The sequence below is a fragment of the Ananas comosus genome, linkage group 13, assembly GCF_001540865.1.
Source record: "Ananas comosus cultivar F153 linkage group 13, ASM154086v1, whole genome shotgun sequence".
Lineage (NCBI taxonomy): Eukaryota > Viridiplantae > Streptophyta > Magnoliopsida > Poales > Bromeliaceae > Ananas > Ananas comosus.
In genome coordinates this window covers 9,247,833-9,270,992 of record NC_033633.1, presented here as the reverse complement: position 1 = coordinate 9,270,992, position 23,160 = coordinate 9,247,833, and the positions used below count along the sequence as shown (strand labels likewise).

Here is a 23,160-nt window from a genome sequence, read left to right as displayed (position 1 = left end):
ATAGAAGATGGGAATGTCAATGGGTATGGATACTGAAATTTTATCCAAATCCGAACCCAAACGGAGCGGTTTATTCGATGCTAAACGAATATAGTTTCGGATACGAATATAAAAAACGAAAATCCAACGAATTTGGATTCAGATATGGATTTTATCTGCACCCGAACCGAACCCAAGTTTATATTATAGCTCAGCAAGTATCAGAGTTTGAAAATAACATCTAAGCATATATAGCAGTCACTATATAAACATCCATCCACTCATACATACATACATCTCCAGAATGTAACCAAAATGCATACAGCCCACATTGGCCTCGCTAGTTCAAATATACAATTTGCTATACTCCAAAACTAGCTAGGAGTCACCTCTATTGCACACAAGTCTGGATAGGAGATGTTATACTTCGTGATCCCCTTATCTCGATCCAAAATCAGTGTTGAGGGCTCTGAAATAAAAAACCACCGAATAAAGGGCGTGAGAACTTCTGAACAGTAGTCTCTAGTGGGTGTAGTCAACGACAACGACGACCTACACCACTAAATCTACTAGCAACAAAATTAGAGAATAAACTGAACAACAATATAACATAATAAGCTAAATAATAACTAACTCTATTATGCCTCTAAACCGATAAGAAAAGGTGGTAACTAGCTAATACAAATACATGCATCGACTAAGGTAATCAAGTAATGTGTGATACATGCACTTAATCATACATCGACCGACTCAAGGTCCAGTCAAGCCTGCGCCGCCTCATGTCTAACCCCCACCACACCCAAGGTTGTGGTTCGCTGCCATGCAAGCTACTGCCTCTGTCTCATCTCAGCTATTCTATGGAGTGGCACTTGCGGGGTGCGACTCTAATCAAGTATAATAGTATCTCATATTGTCAAGCTCAATGTGACTAGCAAGCTATAGCCAATTGAATAATAAAAAAGATTACAGTAACATTGTCTCGGTGCTCCAGGCACAATCATAATGCATTTAATCATCTACCACTGTCTAACTGCCCTATGACATAAAATACAATTCCCTAGTTCAGCATACCCAATCCACTATCCACTGTTGGATAGTGTCTGTCCCAAGCAACCACCAGTGTGTACAAAACATGATTTCAAGAAATAGGAATATCAACATCTACATATATCCATATGATATTAAATACATAATTAACAGGATAACGCATAATAAAACATCACTATCAAACTACTACCATAACAAAGGCATCAAATGATATAATAAATCCAATCATGCATAATGAAGCCTCTCTATTCTAAACACAGCATGTACAAATAAACCAACCATGCAAGAAGAATAGAGATAATAGGGAATCTGCCATTTCGGCGACATGGAATCCACCTAGAAACACTACCCCTAGTAGGAAGATGGGAAGACGACGAGCTCCGCTGCTGCCTCCTCAACAAAGCAGCACCCGATTCCAACAGAAAATACAATGGAAATAGTCCCAAAAATTGTAAGGAAATTCATGTATGTGCATGCACATTTAATGAAGCGGAAATAAATTTTATTTATAAAATATAATCCAATGTATACTGTAATATCATAATATTTATGATATTAGTATATATATGTACCAGGATCATCTTGTGTGACACACAAAAATTATTATTCTAATCTAATTAGAAGAAGGGTTCGAATTTCAACCTATGCTAATTAGCAAAATTATTTCACGATACATATTAGAGCTGAACTTCTGGTCTTTGAGCAAGCCTCTAGGTGTATCCACATAAGGCTACTTCGGGATCTGTGCTTCCCACGATCACAGTATAATCTCGAAACTCCTTTCGTGATCTCTTGTGTCAATGTGGACAAAAATTAATCCTAAAAAATTGTGCTAGCAATTTCAAGAAAATTAACTATAAAGACTAATTAATATAGGAGGATCTCTCTCTTATGATTAACAGAGAGTTCTATATATGATTAAAAACTTTTTCTCTTTCTCTCATACTTATTAGAAATTGTTGGAAGTTAATGCACTTTCTCAAGAATAAATTATCATATATGGAGTTAGCAATTTTTAGAGTTACATATTGAATAAGAAACTCTTAAAGCTATTAATTGTAAGTTATGAAAATTTAGATCTAAAACTCTCACAATTGAAAGCTATAAAAGGAGTTCTTCTCCTTTATTGTAATCATAAGATCAATTGAAATCCAATCACGATTATATAATTTTTATATGATTAAGACTCTTTTCTCTTGTCTATTATAGCCTCCTTTACTTATTCTCTATATAGTTAAATACTTTTCCTCCAGAGCCAACAGAAATTGCCCTATATTATTGAGGAGGATTACATCCCCTTTTATAGGCTTAAGCGCCATAATGAGAGGGAATCAAACTCCTCTCATTGTTGGCAAAAAGGAGAGCAGAAACTGCCACCATAAATGATAGGAAGTCAATTCCTCTCATTTAATAGGTGGAGTGAAGAGAAACGAGTGGAGGAAGAGAGAAGAGGAGGTTTTCTTTTCCTCCTAATTAACTATATCATTAATAGGGTAAGTGAACATATGAGTTCACTTTGTCTTCTTCCTTATTTTCACTTTGTAACTCCTCAATTAATCTTTATTAATTGAGGAGTTGATGAGAGAAAGATAGTAAACTCTTTTTAGTAACTTCAGCGCAAGTGCACCGCATGCAACAATTGCATTAACTCTACAATTTTACAAATTAGTTCTTCTTACTAACCAACTTAGCAAGTAAATTCTTGCTTTCCTACTTTAGCAAAATGGTCTCTATTAATTCTCCAAGCACTTGATCGCATGTACTCTTTATTGTGTGTGACCACATAGGTTCAATTCCACCTGGTAGTCAATTCCACCTGGTAGTGAGACGAGACACTAAACTTTTTTAGTGTTACCATCGGAACTCTTTTTGATGAACCAAAATATATCTGGCTCTCCCAACTGAGTGTAATTAACTATATTAATCACTCTCATGGGTCCCACAATCCACAAGTGATACCTAGCAGTATATTATGCCAATCCAAATAGAATTAATAATGGACAGAACCTCTAGGTGTAGTTACCGTATGATTAAATCCTTCTATCACTTGTCCCGATTGGGTCGAGTTTATGGATAACTCGTCAAACGCCATTACTTAATCATATGTCTTATCTGAGTAACAACTAATATGGAAACTCCATTTCATAAAATCACACCGTCTTGGCTAAGGACTTTTATATCATGTAAAACAGATACCATATGACAATTATCTCTCTGCCGAGGGTGATAGATTCCATCTTGACACATACCCACCTCCACGTATGACCCGCTACAACCAACATGTGTTGACTTAATCCATGATTGGGGTATAGAGTATTTACATAGTCAAACTACAATAACCCACACGCAAGATAACCATGGTGCCTCAGGTCAAAGGATCACTCACACTACTACAACATGCAACAATTCACTGACGAGTGAGTAGATATCCATGTGATTTTTCATAGTTGGTCACGCTCAGTGAAATCGTTCTCCAACATTCACCTATACGCTTACTATAGTGTCACCACATTAATGACTTGAGACTCGTCATCCTATAAAGGAAGTACAACATACACTGATCTTAACCGAATTTATCACCGCCCTCGTGATAATCCTATGATCAAGAGTATTTAAGAATTAATTATAGAAGAATATATGTCTCAAATTTCTAACATCTTAGAAATATAATTCTTCTACTATTAATTCTATGGACGATTCATATTTATGCATTTGGCTATAATATGAATGAAGAATACCAGTTTATTAATTTTAAATAAAAGTACACTGATATTAGCCCTATAAGTTATGACACGTATTGGCTTATAGGGCATATAAATAACAAAGATCACTGCTCCCAAAATCATCAATAAATCACTACTAAAATCCAAACCCACGGAACAATCCAACAAATCCTCGATCAACCAAAAAAAAATCCATCACCTACCTTAAGTTGCAACTATGGAAAAGGCCAGCTATAACCTCCTCCTCACACTCAGTCAAACCTCTCTTTAGTTACAAGTGTCTCCAAGGTCCTTGCACACACTATCAACCAGGACCAAACAAGGCTTCAACAATGGCAGGGAGAAGAGGAGGAATAAGGGGAAGACTTAGTGGGATCTGAGTATGAAAAAGGAATAAGCCAAACACCCCTATTCTATTTATATAGATTGAAACCAAATTGCAAAAAAGCCTTCAAAAAATCAGAAACTCACCAATTCAACCAAAATCCATCGTTTCGCCCGCCTGAAACTTACTCTCGGGCATCCGACCCTCACGTCCATAGACATTTGAGCACCCTCTAGAATGTAATGGTCTACACAAAACCTACAGACTAGAACTTGATCCATATTCAAGCGCCCGGACAGAAGCCTGGATCTGTTATAGTAGCGTCCGATCTTTACTCTGTGACACCCCAATAATCCCACATCGGATGGGAATGGGGTTGTCATTAGATTTATAAGAGACTTAGACACTAGTAATAATAACTGGGCTTAAGCATTTTGGGCCGGTGGTTGGGCCCAACGAGTTGGGGTTGTCATTGGGTTTATAAGAGACTTAGACACTAGTAATAATAACTGGGCTTAAGCATTTTGGGCTGTGGTTGGGCCCAACGAATTATTATTGCTAGTGGGCTGGGTCGTTATATATGGTATCAAAGCCGGTTCACCAGCTGGACATGTGTGGCGAGTCTCGGCTCAGCCAGGGTCTGGATGACGGGCTAGCGAGATGAGTCTCACATCGCCTGGTAATCTTGGGTTGTGTGTGTGATTGGACTGACGAGGACGTCAGGGCTTTAACGCGGGGAGTCTGTGACACCCCAATAATCCCACATCGGATGGGAATAGGGTTGTCATTAGATTTATAAGAGACTTAGACACTAGTAATAATAACTGAGCTTAAGTATTTTGGGCCAGTGGTTGGGCCCAACGAGTTATTGTTGCTAGTGGGCTGGGTCGTTACAACTGAAGCACCCAAAACCCTATCCAAATCTGTCGAGGTTGTGCCAACACCACAACCGAGCTCCCATAATTGCATCTAAAAGTCCTGTTGACCTATCTTGTCGAAGTACACGTGTGCGCCATCAAGTCAGATCGACCTCACCAACTCTCTGGGCTGCTAAAGTGGCAGTCGGGCATTATATCTCAGCTATAGTATATTCGTATCCTCCATATCCGAGCATCCATTAGTAGGGTCTAAAACTCCATCTACCTAGTTCACCACTTTTGAGTGCCCAAAACATATCCAGGCATCCCGAAAGTCACAAAAAATGCAAGTTTAGCAAAGTTTCGATTCCCGAATTTGTTTTCACATTCATTTCACGCCAAAGGGCTCTAACTCGATCCAGCACTCTATAGACATGCTAACCATCAACTCCCACAACAATCTTACCTATTTGCTAAGGTTCGGTACACTATATAAACACTAGCCACATAACCAGCCAGGTGCCAACAACAAAGGTCTTTCTAATTGCTTCCTCAATCTGAGCATATAGCTTATTCTTTTATGCTATCGGAATAGGTCTAGCTTGTGGTGCTTGGGCCTAATTTCCATTCAATCCAAAAGGAAGCTAAAGATTCTTCATTATAGGATTTTTGAAATTATCTTGTATTCAGTCTCTACTACCCAGCCTTTGCACTTAAGGCTGATATGCTGGCAAAGGAGGCGGAGGAGATAGACGCCATGCAACTTATATTTGAGGATCGGGATTCACATTTGCTGGCCTAAAATGCTGATTAAAAAGGTGCTATCTGAGGGTGAGCTGGCACCACTAGCTAAACCGACTATATTCTGTTTACTAGGGATTTGCTTGAAGAACATTTTGTCCCCCAAGCTGATTCAACATTGGAGGTCCTTGTGGCCATCCCCGTATTTGTTTAATTTTGGGCTAGTATGTGTTCGATAAGTGTTGTCCCTCTCATTATTAAATGCAATTACAGCCAACACTACATCTAGACGGGTAAAACGATGCTAAATATTTTGGTCTATATTTTGGAGTACTCTGGTCATTTGCTCAAGATTATGGATGAGACTTGGCTCCTATGGAGCCCATTGTCCACTACATTCTAACCCTGCATGTAGTGCCGACTGTTGCGCGTTTGCATTTTTGGCACTACTCACTTGTTCTTTTCTTGATTATCTGGGAATGCTAGTTTAATGTTTTGATAGGGTCATGGAGTGCAATTCCATTCCATATCATTATCCCAATATTTACTTGGTCAAATTTTGTTGTTGTCAAAATAAGTAGAAGTAAAAATATGGAATTAGCAAGTTCCTTCCCCCATGCCTAGAAAACATTTATTCTTTATTGTCTCATGTTCTTCTATCAATATTCTGCTTTTTTCAAAACCTTTCCTCTCCTCAACCATTTCGGGTTAAGAAAATGTGAAAGTGTCTTTCTTTCTATAAGAACAGTGTGTTTTGAGGTCCTCCTCATGTCAATATATTAGGAGGATCCTAGTATTTTCATTTTTGACCGCTACAAGATCAACAATGCTATGAGCTTTGGTTTCTATTGCTAACATAAAAACATCCCTTTCCATATCCTCAGATTAGCAGTACTTCATCAGACGATTCATATATGCTTTGGAAGAAGCTTATACAGTTTGGAAAGGGGTTTTTATTGATAAAAAAAAAAGAAGTGATTCGGTTTTAGTCCTTATAAAAAGAAAACTAATTCTTGAATCTCTTTCATGCTCATGTCATGTGGAGGTAATGTAGAAGAAAAAACTTCAAAATCTAATCCAATTTATCGTAATCGATTAGTTAATATGTTGGTTAACCATACTATGAAGCATGAAAAAAGAATGATTGGTTTAAGGAAAAATATGGGTATTTATATTTTCCGACAAACCTGTTACAGTAAGATTCGGAAACACGTATGATTCGATTACAGAGATCATTCTGTTGTCATTACTTTTGGCCATTATGAATTTATTGCATAAGTTTGTAAATTTTTACGTAAGTGTCTCATTGAGCGTGCCAGAATTAATTCTCGCAAACTGAGTTTTTCAGACGATTGATCAAGTTAAACTAGTCACTGAGTCAAAATTCTTCTGATTTATGAATCGTTTCTCAGGACGACCCTCGATGATGTGATCAAGCAATTTGATTGAGAAGGGATCTGCTCAACCGGGTTCTTCTTCAAAGCATAAAATGAGTCAAACTCAAAAGCTTTAAATTGAAATTTAGCTAAAACTAGAGCCGAGCTAAATATATTTCATTGATAAAAAAGTGGAATGTTATCAGGATGGGGAGCACTTAGGGTCAAGTTATAGAGAACTAAAGACAAAAATTCTAGAAACTAACTTACAGAAAAGCTATAGATGCCGAGAATGGAAAAAAGTATTAATATAGTAGTCATTGATATGGGAAAATACTACTATTGTAAGCAACTTTTCACTATTTATAGAATTGCTGTAATCATTACTTAACTTGCAGTTATTGTGCGGTTCACTTCATAGGGAGTGCTCTGGCCTTTTTTTTTCCTTTTTTTTTTTTTGAGAGATAGGTAGCACGCTACTCACTTCGTTTATTTCATTTAGAAATAAACTTAGCTAGAAATGTGAATCAACTAGGATTCGAACTTGGGTCTCGGGTACCAACCACCAAGCCCTTTGCCACTTGCTCTAGGGACGGTTAGGGCTGGCAAACGAGCGAGCCGGCTCGCGTTCGACTCGTGTTCGGCTCGATATTCGGCTCGCTCGAGCTCGACTCGAAATTAAATGAGCCGAGCTTGAACAAAATAAAAGGCTCGAAATTCATTTCAAGCCGAGCTTGAGTATTACTCGGCTCGTTCAAATTAGGCTCGAAAAGCTCGAAAGCTCGAAAATATATATATATATAATATTTATAAATATAATGTATTTTAATTATATTGGCTTTAATTTAATTTGGGCCATTATTGTTGGCCCATAAAATAAACCCAACAAGTACAACCGTGCAATTGAGCCCAACTCTAAATTTACATAACACACTCTCTCTTTCAGACTTTCACTATTGCACATAACCCTAAAACATAATAACATTCAAATTCCCAAATCTCTAATTTTTTTCCCTCTCTCTCTCTCTCTGACCCTCACCCAGTCAGGCAGTCACCCTAGCTCACATTTCTTACAATTATTTTGTATTTTGAACTATTGAACATGTTGCATCAAATTATAGGTAATGTTCTATAAAAATTAAACTATTGATTATATAATATCGAGAATTTCAATCGGCTCGTTTAGAGCTCGAGCTCGGCTCGACTCGAAATTAGGCTCGCTCGAGCTCGGCTCGAATTAATTTCAAGCCGAGCTTGAGCCTAGATTTAGGCTCGAAATTAATTTCAAGCCGAATTTGAGCTGACATAAGCTCGCTCGAGCTCGGCTCGTTTCCACCCCTAGGGACGGTCGGTTTGGCCACTTTTTTTTTAGTTACAAGGTCACTACCACGTCTCCCAAATGTTCCGTCCAAAGTCCATTTGTCTTTGGACTTTCTTTTCCGGCTTTTGATGCACCAAGTGTAATCTTTTTATTCGACCACTTGAACCGAACACCCACTATTCATCATTTGCAATGATACCCTCCAAATGCTATGTACCCACTATCCGCTATTTACAACCACATTTTTATATGCATCCCCAACTTTTCAAATAATTTTAGTAAGTCCTCAACTTTTTAATTTATTTACAAGTCTTTGTGTTCTCACTCCTCTTAAAAAAAAAACATTCTTATTAAATATCTTTCAGTAGAATCTGATTGTTTCTAATTTACATCCATTCAGGATAGTTTTATTTTTAAAATTTGCCAAGGGTTATGAGCTAAATTCCCTTCTCTTGACCCGGTCAAAGGTCTACCTCGGGAAGCGCGTTAGGATGCAGAGTGGCTGTGATTAATGACCCTCGAAGTTTGCGCCCTTCGACTGGATCAAGCGATTCGGCTAATGAGGGTGTGACACCCCAATAATCCCACATCGGATGGGAATGGGGTTGTCATTGGGTTTATAAGAGACTTAGACACTAGTAATAATAACTGAGCTTAAGCATTTTGGGCCAGTGGTTGGGCCCAACGAATTATTGTTGCTAGTGGGCTGGGTCATTACAGAGGGATCGTATAAGCCGAGTTCGAAGGCCTTTACTATAGGCTCGGTTCGGCTGGAAGAGCCCAATGCCTTTATATATTAAAATAAAGTTGGGAACTCATACAAAACAGAGTTTGCCGAAGAGCATATAGACTCTGAAAATCTAGATTACAACAGAGTGTGCCCGTGGGGCATATAAACTCCAGGCATCTAACTTAAAAACTACTCTTAGAAAAGTAGTAAATGCAAGATAGTAAAAGATTACAAGTAGACTACGTACTCCTAGAAAAGATATAAATGCAGAAAAATTAAGGTATTGAAAATGCGGTGGTTTTCTCGTTCAGGGGAGAGAAAGACCCCTATTACAGGCTTCAAAGTTACTATTTATAATATCTTATCAGCCCCAATTATTGGTTGGTTATCGTAGTGGGGGAAGGAAGCTACGCCCCACTTCACATGGAAGTTACGCCCCACTTCTCAACCGTTCCCGCCTAAACGCTCTTGACCTTCAGGCGCCTTATTGTCGACTCCTGATGTACCACGTGTCCTTATTTTTTTAGCTTATACGTGGGTTAAGTCGGCGTGTGAATTTTAATTTTGGCATCAACACCAAGTATATAAAGTTTCTATAAATAGAATGTTACTTGAGGAATGATGAAACTATAGGGGTGGAAACGAGCCGAGCTCGAGCGAGCTTACCTCGGCTCAAATTCGGCTTGAAATTAATTTCGAGCCTAAATTTAAGCTCAAGCTTGGATTGAAATTAATTCGAGCCAAGCTCGAGTGAGCCTAATTTCAAGTCGAGCAAGCTCGAGCCCTAAACGAGCCGCTTGGAATTCTCAACATTATACGATCAGTAGTTTAATTTGTCTAGAACATTATCTATAATTTGATACAAAAATATGTCTAATAGTTCAAAGTACAAAATAATTATATGAAATATAGTATTATAATATGAAAAAAAAATAATTTATGAGTTGAATATCTAATCTTTTCAGCCTCACATATCTTTTCTTCCGCCTTCAATCTCCATATTATTCATTTTTATTTATGCAGTCAAAAATAAATAAATTATACAGATAAATATTGGATTAAACTATCCAATCATATATAACTAAAATTAAAATTTTATATGAATAATAATTTTTTACTTTAAAAATATATGTATATTTTTTCTCAAGCATACAATTAATAGCAAGGTAGGCAACGGCGAGTATATGCTGTTACTTAGTAATATGGAGGGCTTCCGGCTTGGCCACTTAGGGTGAGTGACAGAAAAAGAGAAAAGAGAGAAACATATTGAAAATTTAGAGCTCTGTCAAAGAAAGAAATAGGAAAAAGTATAAATTAGTGAAATTTTGCTCTTTATTTGTTTATTGGGTTTGTTTTTATGGGTCAACACATTGGCCCAATTTTAACTAAACTCAGATTATTCACTCAGCCTATATATAATTAAATATATTATATTTATATTTTTTTTAATAAAATAATAAATATTATATATAGAGTCCGGCTACTATGCTATCGGTAGAATGGAGCGCCCCGTGCTACCAAGTTGTTTTCGATGATGCGGCTTCCAAATCGATGATCGGCTCCGTTAGACTTGATCTACACTATTGAAAGTATTTGGAAACTAAATTTCAGATTTTTTCGACATCATTTGATTAGTGATCAAAAGATCTCAAAATTGACAATTTTAATGGCCGATGTGGTGTGTTTGTGAGTTTAACGATGTAAAACAATCCAAATGCGATGAGAATTTTATAGAAAATTCTTTTCACTATTTAAAGTAAAATCAGTATACCTGATCTTGAATTAATGGCCTATTCTAATGGCCTATTTTAATGGCCTATTCTTTTCACTATTTTAATGGCCTATTCTTTTCAGCCGTTCAATTTTAGACTACTTGTTTGATAGGTAAATGATATCGAAAAATTATGAAATTTAGTTTCTAAATATTTTTAATAATGTAGATCAAGTCTAACAGAGCCGATCGTCGATTTGGAAGCCGCATCATCTAAAACAACTTGGTAGCACGGAGCGCTCCGTGCTACCGATAGTATAGTAGCCTAGTTCTATATATATATATATATATATATATATATATATATATATATAGAGTCCGGCTATGGTGCTTGTAAAAGCACCAATCACTTTGTGCTTGTAGGTTTTTAACCGTTAGATCAGCACTGTTGATCATTTACACCCGTTAGATTATACTATTCAACCAACCACCCACTCAACCCTAGGGGGCCCACATCATCCTAACCACATATTTTTTAATCTAAAGGCTAAAACTTACAAGCACTAATGTCTTGGTACTTTTAAAAGCATAGGAGCTCAATTATATATATATATATATATATATATATATATAGTTAAGATATACTATGCTATCGAAAATATAGAGGATTTGATGTTTTCGAATTTTTGACCCTTTGATTAAGAATTGTATGGTTGGGATGATTGCGGTCCCCCCTAGGATTGATGGTCCCTAGAAGGTAACTAAAGTATATATCCATCGAAAGCACCAAGAACCCTATTCTTTCATACAATAAGTAGCCTTACTATATATATATATATATATATTATAATATATATATATATATATATAGAGTTGAGCTAGAAACTTATCGTAAGTAAACGGAGCAGTTTTACTACCGATTTTGTTCCGATGATAGAGCTCCAAATTGACGATCGCCTCAGTTAAATTATCTAAACCATTTAACTACCGTAGAAATCAAATTTCACGCGACTTTCGATATTATTCTTTTATTCTTATCAGTGAACAAAAAATGAATGGCTGAAAATGAATACTCTTTAAAAAATGATGTATAGTCTTGTAATCAAGATCAGAGTATAGATCTTTGTTTAAATAGTTTAAAGAATTTTCTAACAAAAATTCAATTGATTTGGATATCTTTACGCCGTTAAACGAGAAAACGCCTCTTATCGACCGTTAAAATTACAAATTTTGAAACCCTTTCATCATTAGGAAAATGATGTCGAAAGATTTGAAATTTATTTCTAACACTCCAAGTGGTATAAGATCATGTTCAAACGAGACGCATCGCTCAATTTGAAGTTCTATCATCGAAAACAAATCGGTAGTAAACGGCTCGTTTACTACCGATAGTATTCTAGCTCAACTATATATATATATATATATATATAATATATATATATATTCGAGCTTTTCGAGTTTTTCCGGAGTCCTAATTCGAACGAGCCAAGTAATACTCAAGCTCAGCTTGAAATAAATTTCGAGCCTTTTTTTTTGTTCAAGCTCGGCTCATTTAATTTCAAGTCGAGCTCGAGCGAGCCAAATATCGAGTCGAACGCGAGTCGAACGCGAGCCGGCTCGCTCATTTGCCAGCCCTATGAAACTATGAGGTGAAAATGTATAAAACTTATCTAAACTATTATCCATTTTTATTTGACTATTTACCCTTTAATTATTTTAATTTTGCTATCTATTTTTTTGATTTATTTGATTTGATTCGATCCAGTTAATTATTTCTTTAGATTTAAAATTTAAATATATTGTTTATTTTTTATGGATTTAATTGGTATATTTTATGAAATTCATGAAACTAAAAATTCAGTAATATAAGAAACTAAATTTTGAATTAGAAGAATCTTCAAATAAATTAAATCAAACAAATCTAAAGATTGGGTACTAAAATCAAAATTCTAAAAGATTAAATAGTTGATAGAAAATGATCTATAGTTTAGATAAATTGTCATTTTTACCAAACTATAACAATAGAATGAATAAATATGTGATGTTTACAATAATAAATCTACAAAATTAAGGATAAAAATTAAGATTTAGTAAAATATTTTTAGATTTTCTGAAATATCCTAGGCATGAATAGTTTAAAAGAAAAATGTCAAAACTTAGGAGCATATACAAATAAATTTTCTTGAATTAATCTAAAATGTTAGTGCCAATTTGATATGACATAGCAACGATATGAGACTGTTTAATTATTTTTTTAATCTAGCAATAAGTTTGTTAAATTTAATAGTTCAAATACGCTTATGGTTTGGATTTTTTACTTATCGAATAAGTATATGTATTTGGAGGGTTCGGAGCATACTCAAACAAAAATTGGTAGTTCTGTAAATTGTTTTATTTATTTATAAATAAAATCTTATAGGTTATAAACTTCATTAAAACTAATGCAATTATAAAAAAAGATATATTTAAGAATAAAATATTTTAAAATTAAGAAAATATTAATACAAAAAAGAGTCAAAGTTAGAAGGCTTGTTTTTTAAGAATGGCCTATTTACCATGCAATTATGTTTATAAAATAATATACATCTTACATAATTACAACCTCCTGACCCTTCATCGTATCTTGTCTGATTACATCAAACCATATCAAGTGCAAATGAATTTTGTAAGGCTTGTGATATTTATGTGAGATTGTTGACGCTAACCATTAATTTCAAAAGCTTGAATTATTATAAATACGTAATTTATTCACTTAAATCTTATAGACACAGGATCCACGAGTCTCGATTGTGACTCGGTCTAACCAGCCTCACGTCACTTCGATCATGACTCGACTCAATGCAGCCTCACGCTATTTCGAATATGACTTGATCCAACTTAACCTCCCGCCACATGGAGCACCTGCACGAATTCACTATACAAATTAGCAGCATACGAGAATCAAACCTGTGACCTTTGGCTCTAAGGCTTAGTTTGGTATTAAAGTCTATCTAACGCTATTAGATAAAATAGAGTCGAGGAAAAAGCATATAGGGATATGCTTCTGCGTTCTCCGGTGGGACCGCAGAAAATATATCGTAACCGACTCATCGCGATATGCGGCACGCAATATTACGTACGGAAACAAATAGGATATTTTTTCAACGTACTTTCTCATCGCACATAACGCAATCTCCCCGCAATCCCAAACGAAGCCTAATACTAGTTGTGCAATCCCAAACGAAGCCTAATACTAGTTGTCGGATGGTTGACGCTAACCATTAACCCGAAAAGCTCGAGCTGTTAGAGATACACAACCAAATCACTTAAAGCATGCAGACACAACACCCATAGATCTCGATTGTGACTCGGCCCAACCAGTTGCATACCACTTGGAATATGGCTCGGCCCAACCCAACCTCACGCCACTTCGAACATAGCTCGGTCCAACCTAGCCTCTTACCACAAAGTAGGATACTGACTCCTTTAAGCCATAATAACTTATTCGATATGATTTTTTCTTTTGTACAACTAAAACCTAAATAATTTGTTTTGGTTTTTTTGAAAGATCTTGATATCGATAACTTGGTAGGATAGCATATTATATTTACAAGATGATATATCTTATTCTGAATAAAATAATTTAAAATTCTTATATATAATATACATTTAAAATATTTACCTACACTCTTTATTTATCAAATACTTCATAATTTTTAGATTAAATTTAAAAAATATGTTAACTAAAATTATCCTCCATCCAAATAGAGTCAAAATGCAAAACAATTTTTTTATTAACCAGAAACCATGAATTCTCAAGGCCCGGCCACTCAAGAGATTAGAGATTAAGTCTTCATTAGCAATCATGTTACATCGTGTGAACTTCGAGTAGGGATGTCAACGGATCGGATTTTCAAAAATAAGATCCCCAACCTAACTATCAAATTCAAAATCTAAACCTGAATTAAAATCCAATGAATTTTAAAAATTTATATCCAAATCTGAATCCGACCAAAAATCCAAAATCTGAACACAAACCCAAAAATCCGAACTCGAAATAATTATTTTTTTATCATATTTAAAAATATATTATATTAAATTTAATTTGAAAATACAAATGCAAATATAATATCAAACGTTTTTTATATATTATATAATATAAAATCAATTTAGGTTCGGGTTCGGGTCGAGACAAAATCTATACTCGAATCCAAATATTTTGAATTTCCATTTTTATATTCATATCCAAAACTATATTTGTTAGTATCGACTATCGAATAAATCCGCTTTGTTCAAATTTAGATTCGAATAAAATTTTGGATATCCGTACCCATTGACATCACTATTCAAGATGTTCGTCACGTGGGCACAACCCACCCAGCGCCCATTGGAGCACAGGCTTCATCAAATTTTGCTAGAGCCTCGAATCTACAATTTTTTCTTATCTGAATATCTAATTTGATGATCGATACTGTGTTAAATATGATGTAAAGCATTTGAACATTTTAGAACAAAACTCCGTAACTCTGAAGAATTTTTCTTTTTCTAGTTCATCAACTCACCAAAATATAAAACATTACAAATCGAATAACCTTCTAAAAGCAAGAGATACTATTTTCAAATTTAAAAAGAAACCGATTTGAATTGTTTTACATTATTAAACCAGAAAACACTACATATAAGCTGTTAAAATTGTTATTTCTAGACCAACGTGCTTCGTTTGGAATTGCGGGTAGATTAATTGAGTTATGTGTGGTGAGAAAGTACGATAGAAAAATATTATGTTTGTTTCCGTACGTAATATTGTGTTCTGCATATCGCGATGAGTCGGTTACGATATATTTTCTGCAATCCCACTAAAAAATACAAATTTCCAATGCAGTAGATAGTGGTTAACAGTATTGATCGTCGATTTAGTGACTCGTGATTCGTCCGGGCACATAAAAAATCAGGTGGACCGGGTCCATCAAACAATTTCAAAAATCTCCTCATGTCAGAGAACAGACAAAAGTCAATTGTGCTGTCGCGATGAGACACTCTCTTTAGACCGTTGTGATCTGCAAGACTGCAACGGTCAATTAAATTCAAATTTCAAAGACTTTTGAAGGGCCCCTCAACTATAAATCTTTTTTTTTTTTTTTTGCTACTAACTGAAAGACAAGTAAGAAAAGTTTTTTTTTTTTATTTGACAGATAAGTAGCATATTACCCGCTTATTTTATTTCATTTAGAAATAAACTTAGCTGAAAATGTGAATCAACAAGGATTCGAACTCGGGACCTCGGGTACCAACCACCAAGCCCTTTACCACTTGCGCTAGGGGCAGTCGGTGACAAATAAGAAAAGTTGGCGACAGTAAAAGAGTATATTTGAAAGAGAAAAATAGTAATTTATAGAGATAATGGTTATTTTTAATAATTCACTAATAGAATTTAACTATAGAGAAATACTTGAAAAGACTTAGAACGTTAAAAGAATAACTATTTTTTTTTTCTTTTATATTAGTCTTCTAAGAGAGATAAATAAAAAAAATCAAATTTTTCTAGAGTATATAAGCAATTACCTATGCCTCTTGAATCATAAATTCTCGTGCTTAGGCAATAATTACAAGAAAATAATCAAATATAATGATCTGATGATGTAATTTTAACCACTCAGATTGACAAATAGAGCTGGTACATTTCACTTCTAAATTCTCTTCTCATGTATGTATAGCTTCTAATTACGAACAATTAAATTTACTGCAGAGTCTTTATCATGCATCTTCTTAAGCATAAAGTGAAAGCACATCACTAGATCATACAACCAATGCAGTACAGTAAAAGCTGAAACAACATCTGTTGTTTCAACAAATCACACAACCAAAACAAACCCTTTCAATTTCAACCCCATGTTGAGAAAAGGCCCCCTCTCTCCTCCTCCTTCCAAGAACCCGAAAATCCAAACTACACAAACAACACTAAACATGCACACCAAAAACCCCACAACAATCCATTCCTTGTGGACTTATGTGATGCAAGGAATAGAATCCTTCTCCATCACACTCTTGCACTCAATAATCTCCACCGCCTTTCCGACCTCCACATTCTTCGGAGGAAATTCCACGTCGGCCCGTGTATCTTCTGTCGCGCTCGTTTCTGAATCTACTTCGCAACTAGTGCTCGAGACACTACCCTTGTTGCCGTCAGATAAAGAGAGAGAGGCGCTAACGGTATACTCGGAGCAGCTCGCTTGCGTTGCTTGTCCACAGCAGGTCGATCCTTGGTTAACATTATCTACTTCTTTCTCTTCTCCCTTCCATTCTAGTTGCCTCAAGAAGCATTCTTCGATGTCCCTCAAAGAACCATCTTCGTCTTCGCTTACGTGGCCACTGTAATGCGCAAGATAATCTCTCGAAACCCGTCTCTCTGACTCGCCAGTCACTCCCACCTCGTGATCTGAGTTGGGCTCCCTCAACTCGCCACTTTTTTCCATGTAGTGCTCACTATTGTAATCATCGTCGTCGCTCTCATCATCATCGTCAACGTCATCATCGTCGTCGTCATTCTGTCGATCATACGATGGAGATACCGAGTATGGTGAGTAATCTTCTTCCCCCATGGCCGTCTCCTCGCGTTCTCGAAGTGTTTTCAGGATCAAAGTCTTGAGCAAGTTCATGACTTGAACAGCATGCATCAGAGCAGTCAAAGGATCCGACATCTGAGATGGAGATACTATGAGTCTTAGTAAAAAGGGAAAAAAAAAATGGGGCAAAAACGCACAAATTAGTCCATGTCATTTAACAATTTAGCTTCTAAACTTTTCACTTTTTAGACAATTTAGTTCATTGCACTATTAGCCATATATAATTTCTGATGTTTGTTAAGCAAGGCTCTGCAAGGTAATTTCACTGTAAAGGGACCAATTTACTCCTTTCATTGCAAAATGACTTTCTTGTTGGAAATATCAAATATTTTAAACGAGCCAAAACAATACTAAGACGGTAAAAGTTCGGCGACTAAGTCGCTATCGTGAAATATATGAAGCAACCGTTGTACACTAAAAACTAAAGCCGGTAGATAACGGTATTTAAATATTTTTATAACACTCCACCTCACATTTGGACTCGGGACTTTTCGCTAGGCCTATAGCATGGACTCGAAATAAATGGGAGAAAATTAATAATATTAGGAGTTGGGCCTGACTCAAACTCAGCATCTTCTGCTCAAACGGCTGCTATTATCTAAAAATTTAAGATGATAGAGAACGATGTTTAAATATTTTTTATGACAGCCATATTGCGAAAAAGGCAAAGACCATCCATGCTAATAATGGAAAAGCAAAAGATAAAACTTAAAAGAGGAGCAAGCTTCAAGTACTTGAGTCATGTTGGGGGAGAAGACCATGGCGATGTTCCGAGCGTTCATCTTGTTGGCCTCTTCTTCTTCGACCACATCGGCCATGAGCTCAACAGCCCAGTTGAGGAGAGCCGCCTGAGTCGGCAAAAGAAGCCTCACGAGCTCGACGCACTCCTCCTCGGTGTTGCATTGAAGGACTTGTTCAGGAGAGAGGCCATCTAGTACACCCTCTGGTAGTTCCCTGAACCAGGCCTGGACAACCATCATGTAAAGATGAAATGTTAATGTTTCAAGCATTGGATCATAAATCTACGAACCTCAAACAAATACTACAGAATCGCCGAAGTGAAAGTACCCATTGACAAAACACGAACACTTTCGTAATAGTATAACACAAACTCATCGAACTCGTGCTCATCGAAAGGCTCAAAACGAGGTTTAGCGCATCGATTGGCGACGATCATACCTTGATGAGTCCTGCTAAGCAGTGTACATCAATGTCCTCCGGAACAGTTCCCTTGTTCAGCTGCTCCCTCACATGTTCCTCCTGGCCATTCTCCGCATTTATCCGGAATATCCCTTCCGCCTGTTCATCGATTTCTATCAGATTTTTAATTTCAAAAGTTTTAATGCTTGAAGCAAAAGCATATGCAAGGGCCAAGAACAGCACAATTCTTCTACCTTTAGGCCGTCTTGCGCGTATAACCTCTCCTGCATGAGCAAAAGAATTGTGGGAACTGAGTTCCCCTTCGAATCGTAGTCGCACTGCATCGATTCTGCTGAGACCCCGAAAACGCTGGCGCTGCAACACAAAGGAACTCTCGACTCCTTAGTTAAGCTAAAAGAAGATCATTCAATCTACATAGCAAGAGAAGTATCCATGGAATGTTCACAGAGAATTTTTGTAAGCAGGAAAAGGTTAAAAGCAATAATTTCAAACTTCTAAGTATACTGAAACTTAAGCAAAAATCAAGCTTGATGTTCTCAAATCAACACTACAGCATGATCAAATATCCCAACATTTTTACAAATTAAAGAGAAACAAAATATATATATATATATATATATATTAAACTGTTGATTTTGCCAAAAGTATCACTAAACAAAGAGAGAGAAAAAATAAAAAGTAACCCAAAAGGTAACAACAAAACCAACATCCAATCCTAGCATTATAACAAGAAAAGCTTGTTACGACGAGCGCATAAACAGAAACAAAAAACAACCAAAGTAGACAAACTGCGAAATTGTCGGCGAATCAGGAACACAAAATCGAACTCGATAATTAAATTTCGATGCACAATCTAACAAATCTCCAAAATTCAAACCTCAGAGACAAGCTAAAAAGATCGATACAAAGCAGAAACAAGCACAAAATACTACAAACAAAAACCCAACCAAAAATCACTTATTACAATTCCAAACCTGGATTGAAACGAGTAATAAATAAGCAATATACCTTGCGCTGGGAACTCGGCAGGGGATCTCGAGCTCGAACTCGACGGGGAGGCCGAGGAATCCGTGGAAGCGGTCGAAGGTGACGTGGGCGACGTGGCGGACGTCGGTCGGCCACCCGATCTCCATACCCCGCCGCCGTCGCCCGATCCAGCCGGCACGACGACGCCATCGACCGCCGGATCGCCGCGAGAAGCAGAGCCAGCAGAGAGATCTGGCTCTCTCTCTCCTCCTCCTCCTCCTCCTCCTCTTCCTCCCTTTTCCCTCTCCTCCCCCCACCATTTCCCTCTCCTCCTCTGCACCCACTTGAAACCAACACTACCCCTGTCATCTCTCTCTCTCTCTTTCTCTCTCTCTATTTCTTGATCTTTCTCTCTCTAGATCTGGTTTGGGAAAGAGGGGAGAAGAGATTGAGGAGAGGGAGAGGAGTTAGAAGAAGAGGGAGGAGGAGAGGGCTCTAAAATCCAAATCCAAAGTGGGGAGTTTTTGGGGGGGGGGGGTTGGGATGTGTTTTGAATGCGGGGGATCGGAGCACGGAGTTCAAACGGCCACACTCAATTCAAATTCTAACGCCTACTTTATTAGTGCGGGGACCGCGCGGGACTTTTGCCTGCACCAGGTGTATACTTACACCCCGTGCGCCACTCCATTATTGAACCAATAGCTACGCGCGTCGAGGCCATGGTCACGATCCTAGTTAGTTAATTCGCGAATTATTCACAAATTATTAAAATTTTGAATTAAACGGTTTGTTTATAATTTTTTTCAAAGAATAAGAATTATTCGCAAATTTTTGGACCAGCCGAATTATTCGCGAATTATTTCCGAATTATTGAAAATATAAGTAAAAAATTTATAATTTTTATTTTTAAATATAAATTATCTTATATTTTATATCATATATTTTATATTTTATACCAAATCCGTTTTTTAAGCTGAATTTTTCAACGAAAAAATTAGAAAATAAATTTTATGCATATTATATCCGTACCGAATTTTTACCGAATCCGAATTAACTAACTATGGTCACGATTAGGAACACAGAATACGGAACACGAAACATGACACAACATGACTCAGAAATAGCGATTCGATAACTTTCAAAAAATTAAGGCATGAACATGACATAGACATAGCTAATAAAAAGACTAAATTACATAAAACTTTCGTGTAAATACCCTTTTTTTCAGTTTCCCTCCCGGACTTTCAAAAATCTATATTTTGCCTTCTTAAAATTTTAAGTTGTTGTATTTAGCCCACTCCGTCAGAGTTTCATCACTATTCCGTCTATTTTTTTTATTTATACCGAAAATACCTTTCAAAATGACAAAAATATATTAAAAAATTATTTTTTCTTATATAAGAAATAAAGGTAATTTGATAATTTTGCCCTCTCCATTAACACCGTGCCCCCATGAAAATATTTTTGAAATTTTAAGGGGGCAAAATATAGGTTTTGAAAGTTAGGAAAGAAAAGTAAAAAAATAGGTATTTATAGGGTGGTTTTCTGTAATTTAGCCTTTAATTATTATTTGATATGATATGCGATCAAAACGATTGTATAATTATTATTTGATAAAGTTTTGGAGCCTAATGCAAAATTTAAAAATTTAGGGTGTCTTTATAACATTTTTTTCTTCAAATTAAAAAGTTAAAATACAAATAATATCTCCTCTAAATAATTATTATTTCACTCTTCCTCCCTAATTTTTAAAAACCTGTATTTTATGTCCTTAAAATTTTAAAAATATTTTAAGGGATTATAGCGTTAATGAAGAAGGCGAAATGACCAAATTGTCTTTGGTTGTTCTATAAGAAAATTAATTTTTTTAATATATTTCTGATATTTTTAAGCTTATTTTTTATATAAATTATAAAAAATGAACGGAATAGTAAAGGAACTGAGAGAGCTAAATGCATCAATCAGATATTTTGAAAGAATAAAATGTAGGTTTTTGAAATTTAGAAAGAAATTAAAAAATAAATATTTACAGAATTTTTTTGGTATTTTAACCAAATTAAAATGTGTTGGAAGCATGATTTTCTCTGATACCAATTATTGGAATCGATACTTGTTCTGATACTGATTATGTAACTCAAAATCTAAAATAGAATAAAATATAATATGGAGAAAAAATAGTGAGGAGGAAAAAGTTAACTAAACTAATACTTTATTAATAAAAAAATAATTAATTATATTCTGGGCAATACCCATGCAACCATGTCTACTGTGATTTATTCATCTAATTAACACATACTACTATATATAGCTATCAAGTTATATCAAATGATAAATCCAACTTTTACTTTGGATAATTATAAATCCTAACTATAATTAAATAAAAAATTTAAATTTATCTCTAACTATATTTTAATTAAGTTTGGATTATTATTCTAACAAAATGCAACAAATTCGTAGGACCTATTTGGGTAGTTCATAATTTTCTCATGTGTTACTCCATTAATCAAATATGCAGAGATACAATAGTCTAATCACTAGTTAGTAAATACTCAAATAATTCTTGAATGTTGGTACACATAAATAAATGGCTATTTTCATTTTCATACTTTTTCGAAAGACATTAAAAGATTTACAATTCTTTTTAGGCCAATTTGCATAAAAAATTTACAGGTTTTGAGCTTTTGCAAAACTGGGACACATTTTTCAATTTTGTAGATTCGGGTCGGATTTTTCGCCATCGGATGAAAATACTCTTATTTCTTTTCTTTCTCTCTCTTTTTTTTTGCACTCTCTTCTTTTTTTTCGTTCATTATTTTTTTTGCTTTGGCGTGCCCTCCGCTGAACCCCCGCTGCCGCGCTCGTGCTCGCCGTCGCCGCCACCGCCGCCGCTGCCACAACGCTCGTGTTCGCCTACCTCTACTCCGCCGCGCCATGCTCCGCTGCCGCAGCCGCCAGGGGCCTGCATCCCACACGATGCCGCGGCTGCCACCGACACCGCTGCCGCCACCCACACCGCTGCCGCTGCCGCATCCCATCTTCTCCGCTCCGCCGCGCCACGCTCCGCTGCCACTGCCACCAGAGGTCCACATCCTACCTTCTTCCTAGGGCAGGGAGGAGAAGGAGGAGAAAGAATGAAGAAAAAGAGGAAGAAAATAAACAGTATAAATTGAAGGAAGAAGAAGAAGAAAAAAAATAATGTAAATTTCACCTTAATTGTGCAAAATTGGGCAAAATTGTGCAAAATTGGGCCAATTTTGGTAAGAATTGCACAATTTTGCACCACTTTGCCCAATTTTGCACCATTTCGTCCAAAATTGTATAATTTCTCCTTCTCCTCATTTTCCTCTTCATTCTTTCTTTTTATACTATTGCACCATATTTTACACCTTAAAAAATTGCATTCTTTGAACGCTCTCATTTCCTCACCAGAGAATAGTCCTTGAGGGAGACGATGATGTCCTTACCCCCGACGCCGATCTTGTAGGAAAAGAAGACGCCGCCGGTGAGGAATCCAAGATCATCCCGAGCATGAGGCCGATGGCGACGATGATCTTGAGTTGCCTGCGGAGGCCAGATGTGAGGAATCCGCCACCGGAGGAGGAGGAGGAGGGCTTGGAGAAG

The 23,160-nt window shown here is 36.3% G+C and overlaps 1 protein-coding gene across 1 annotated transcript; it reads right to left on the bottom strand.

The window, feature by feature from the left end:
- On the bottom strand, positions 16,516–19,996 carry LOC109719172 (rho GTPase-activating protein 2). The gene is given in 6 exon segments (XM_020245715.1): positions 16,516–17,487; positions 18,147–18,377; positions 18,592–18,711; positions 18,807–18,927; positions 19,582–19,707; positions 19,709–19,996. Coding segments are annotated over 6 exon segments (1,491 nt in total). The 5' UTR covers positions 19,909–19,996; the 3' UTR covers positions 16,516–16,794.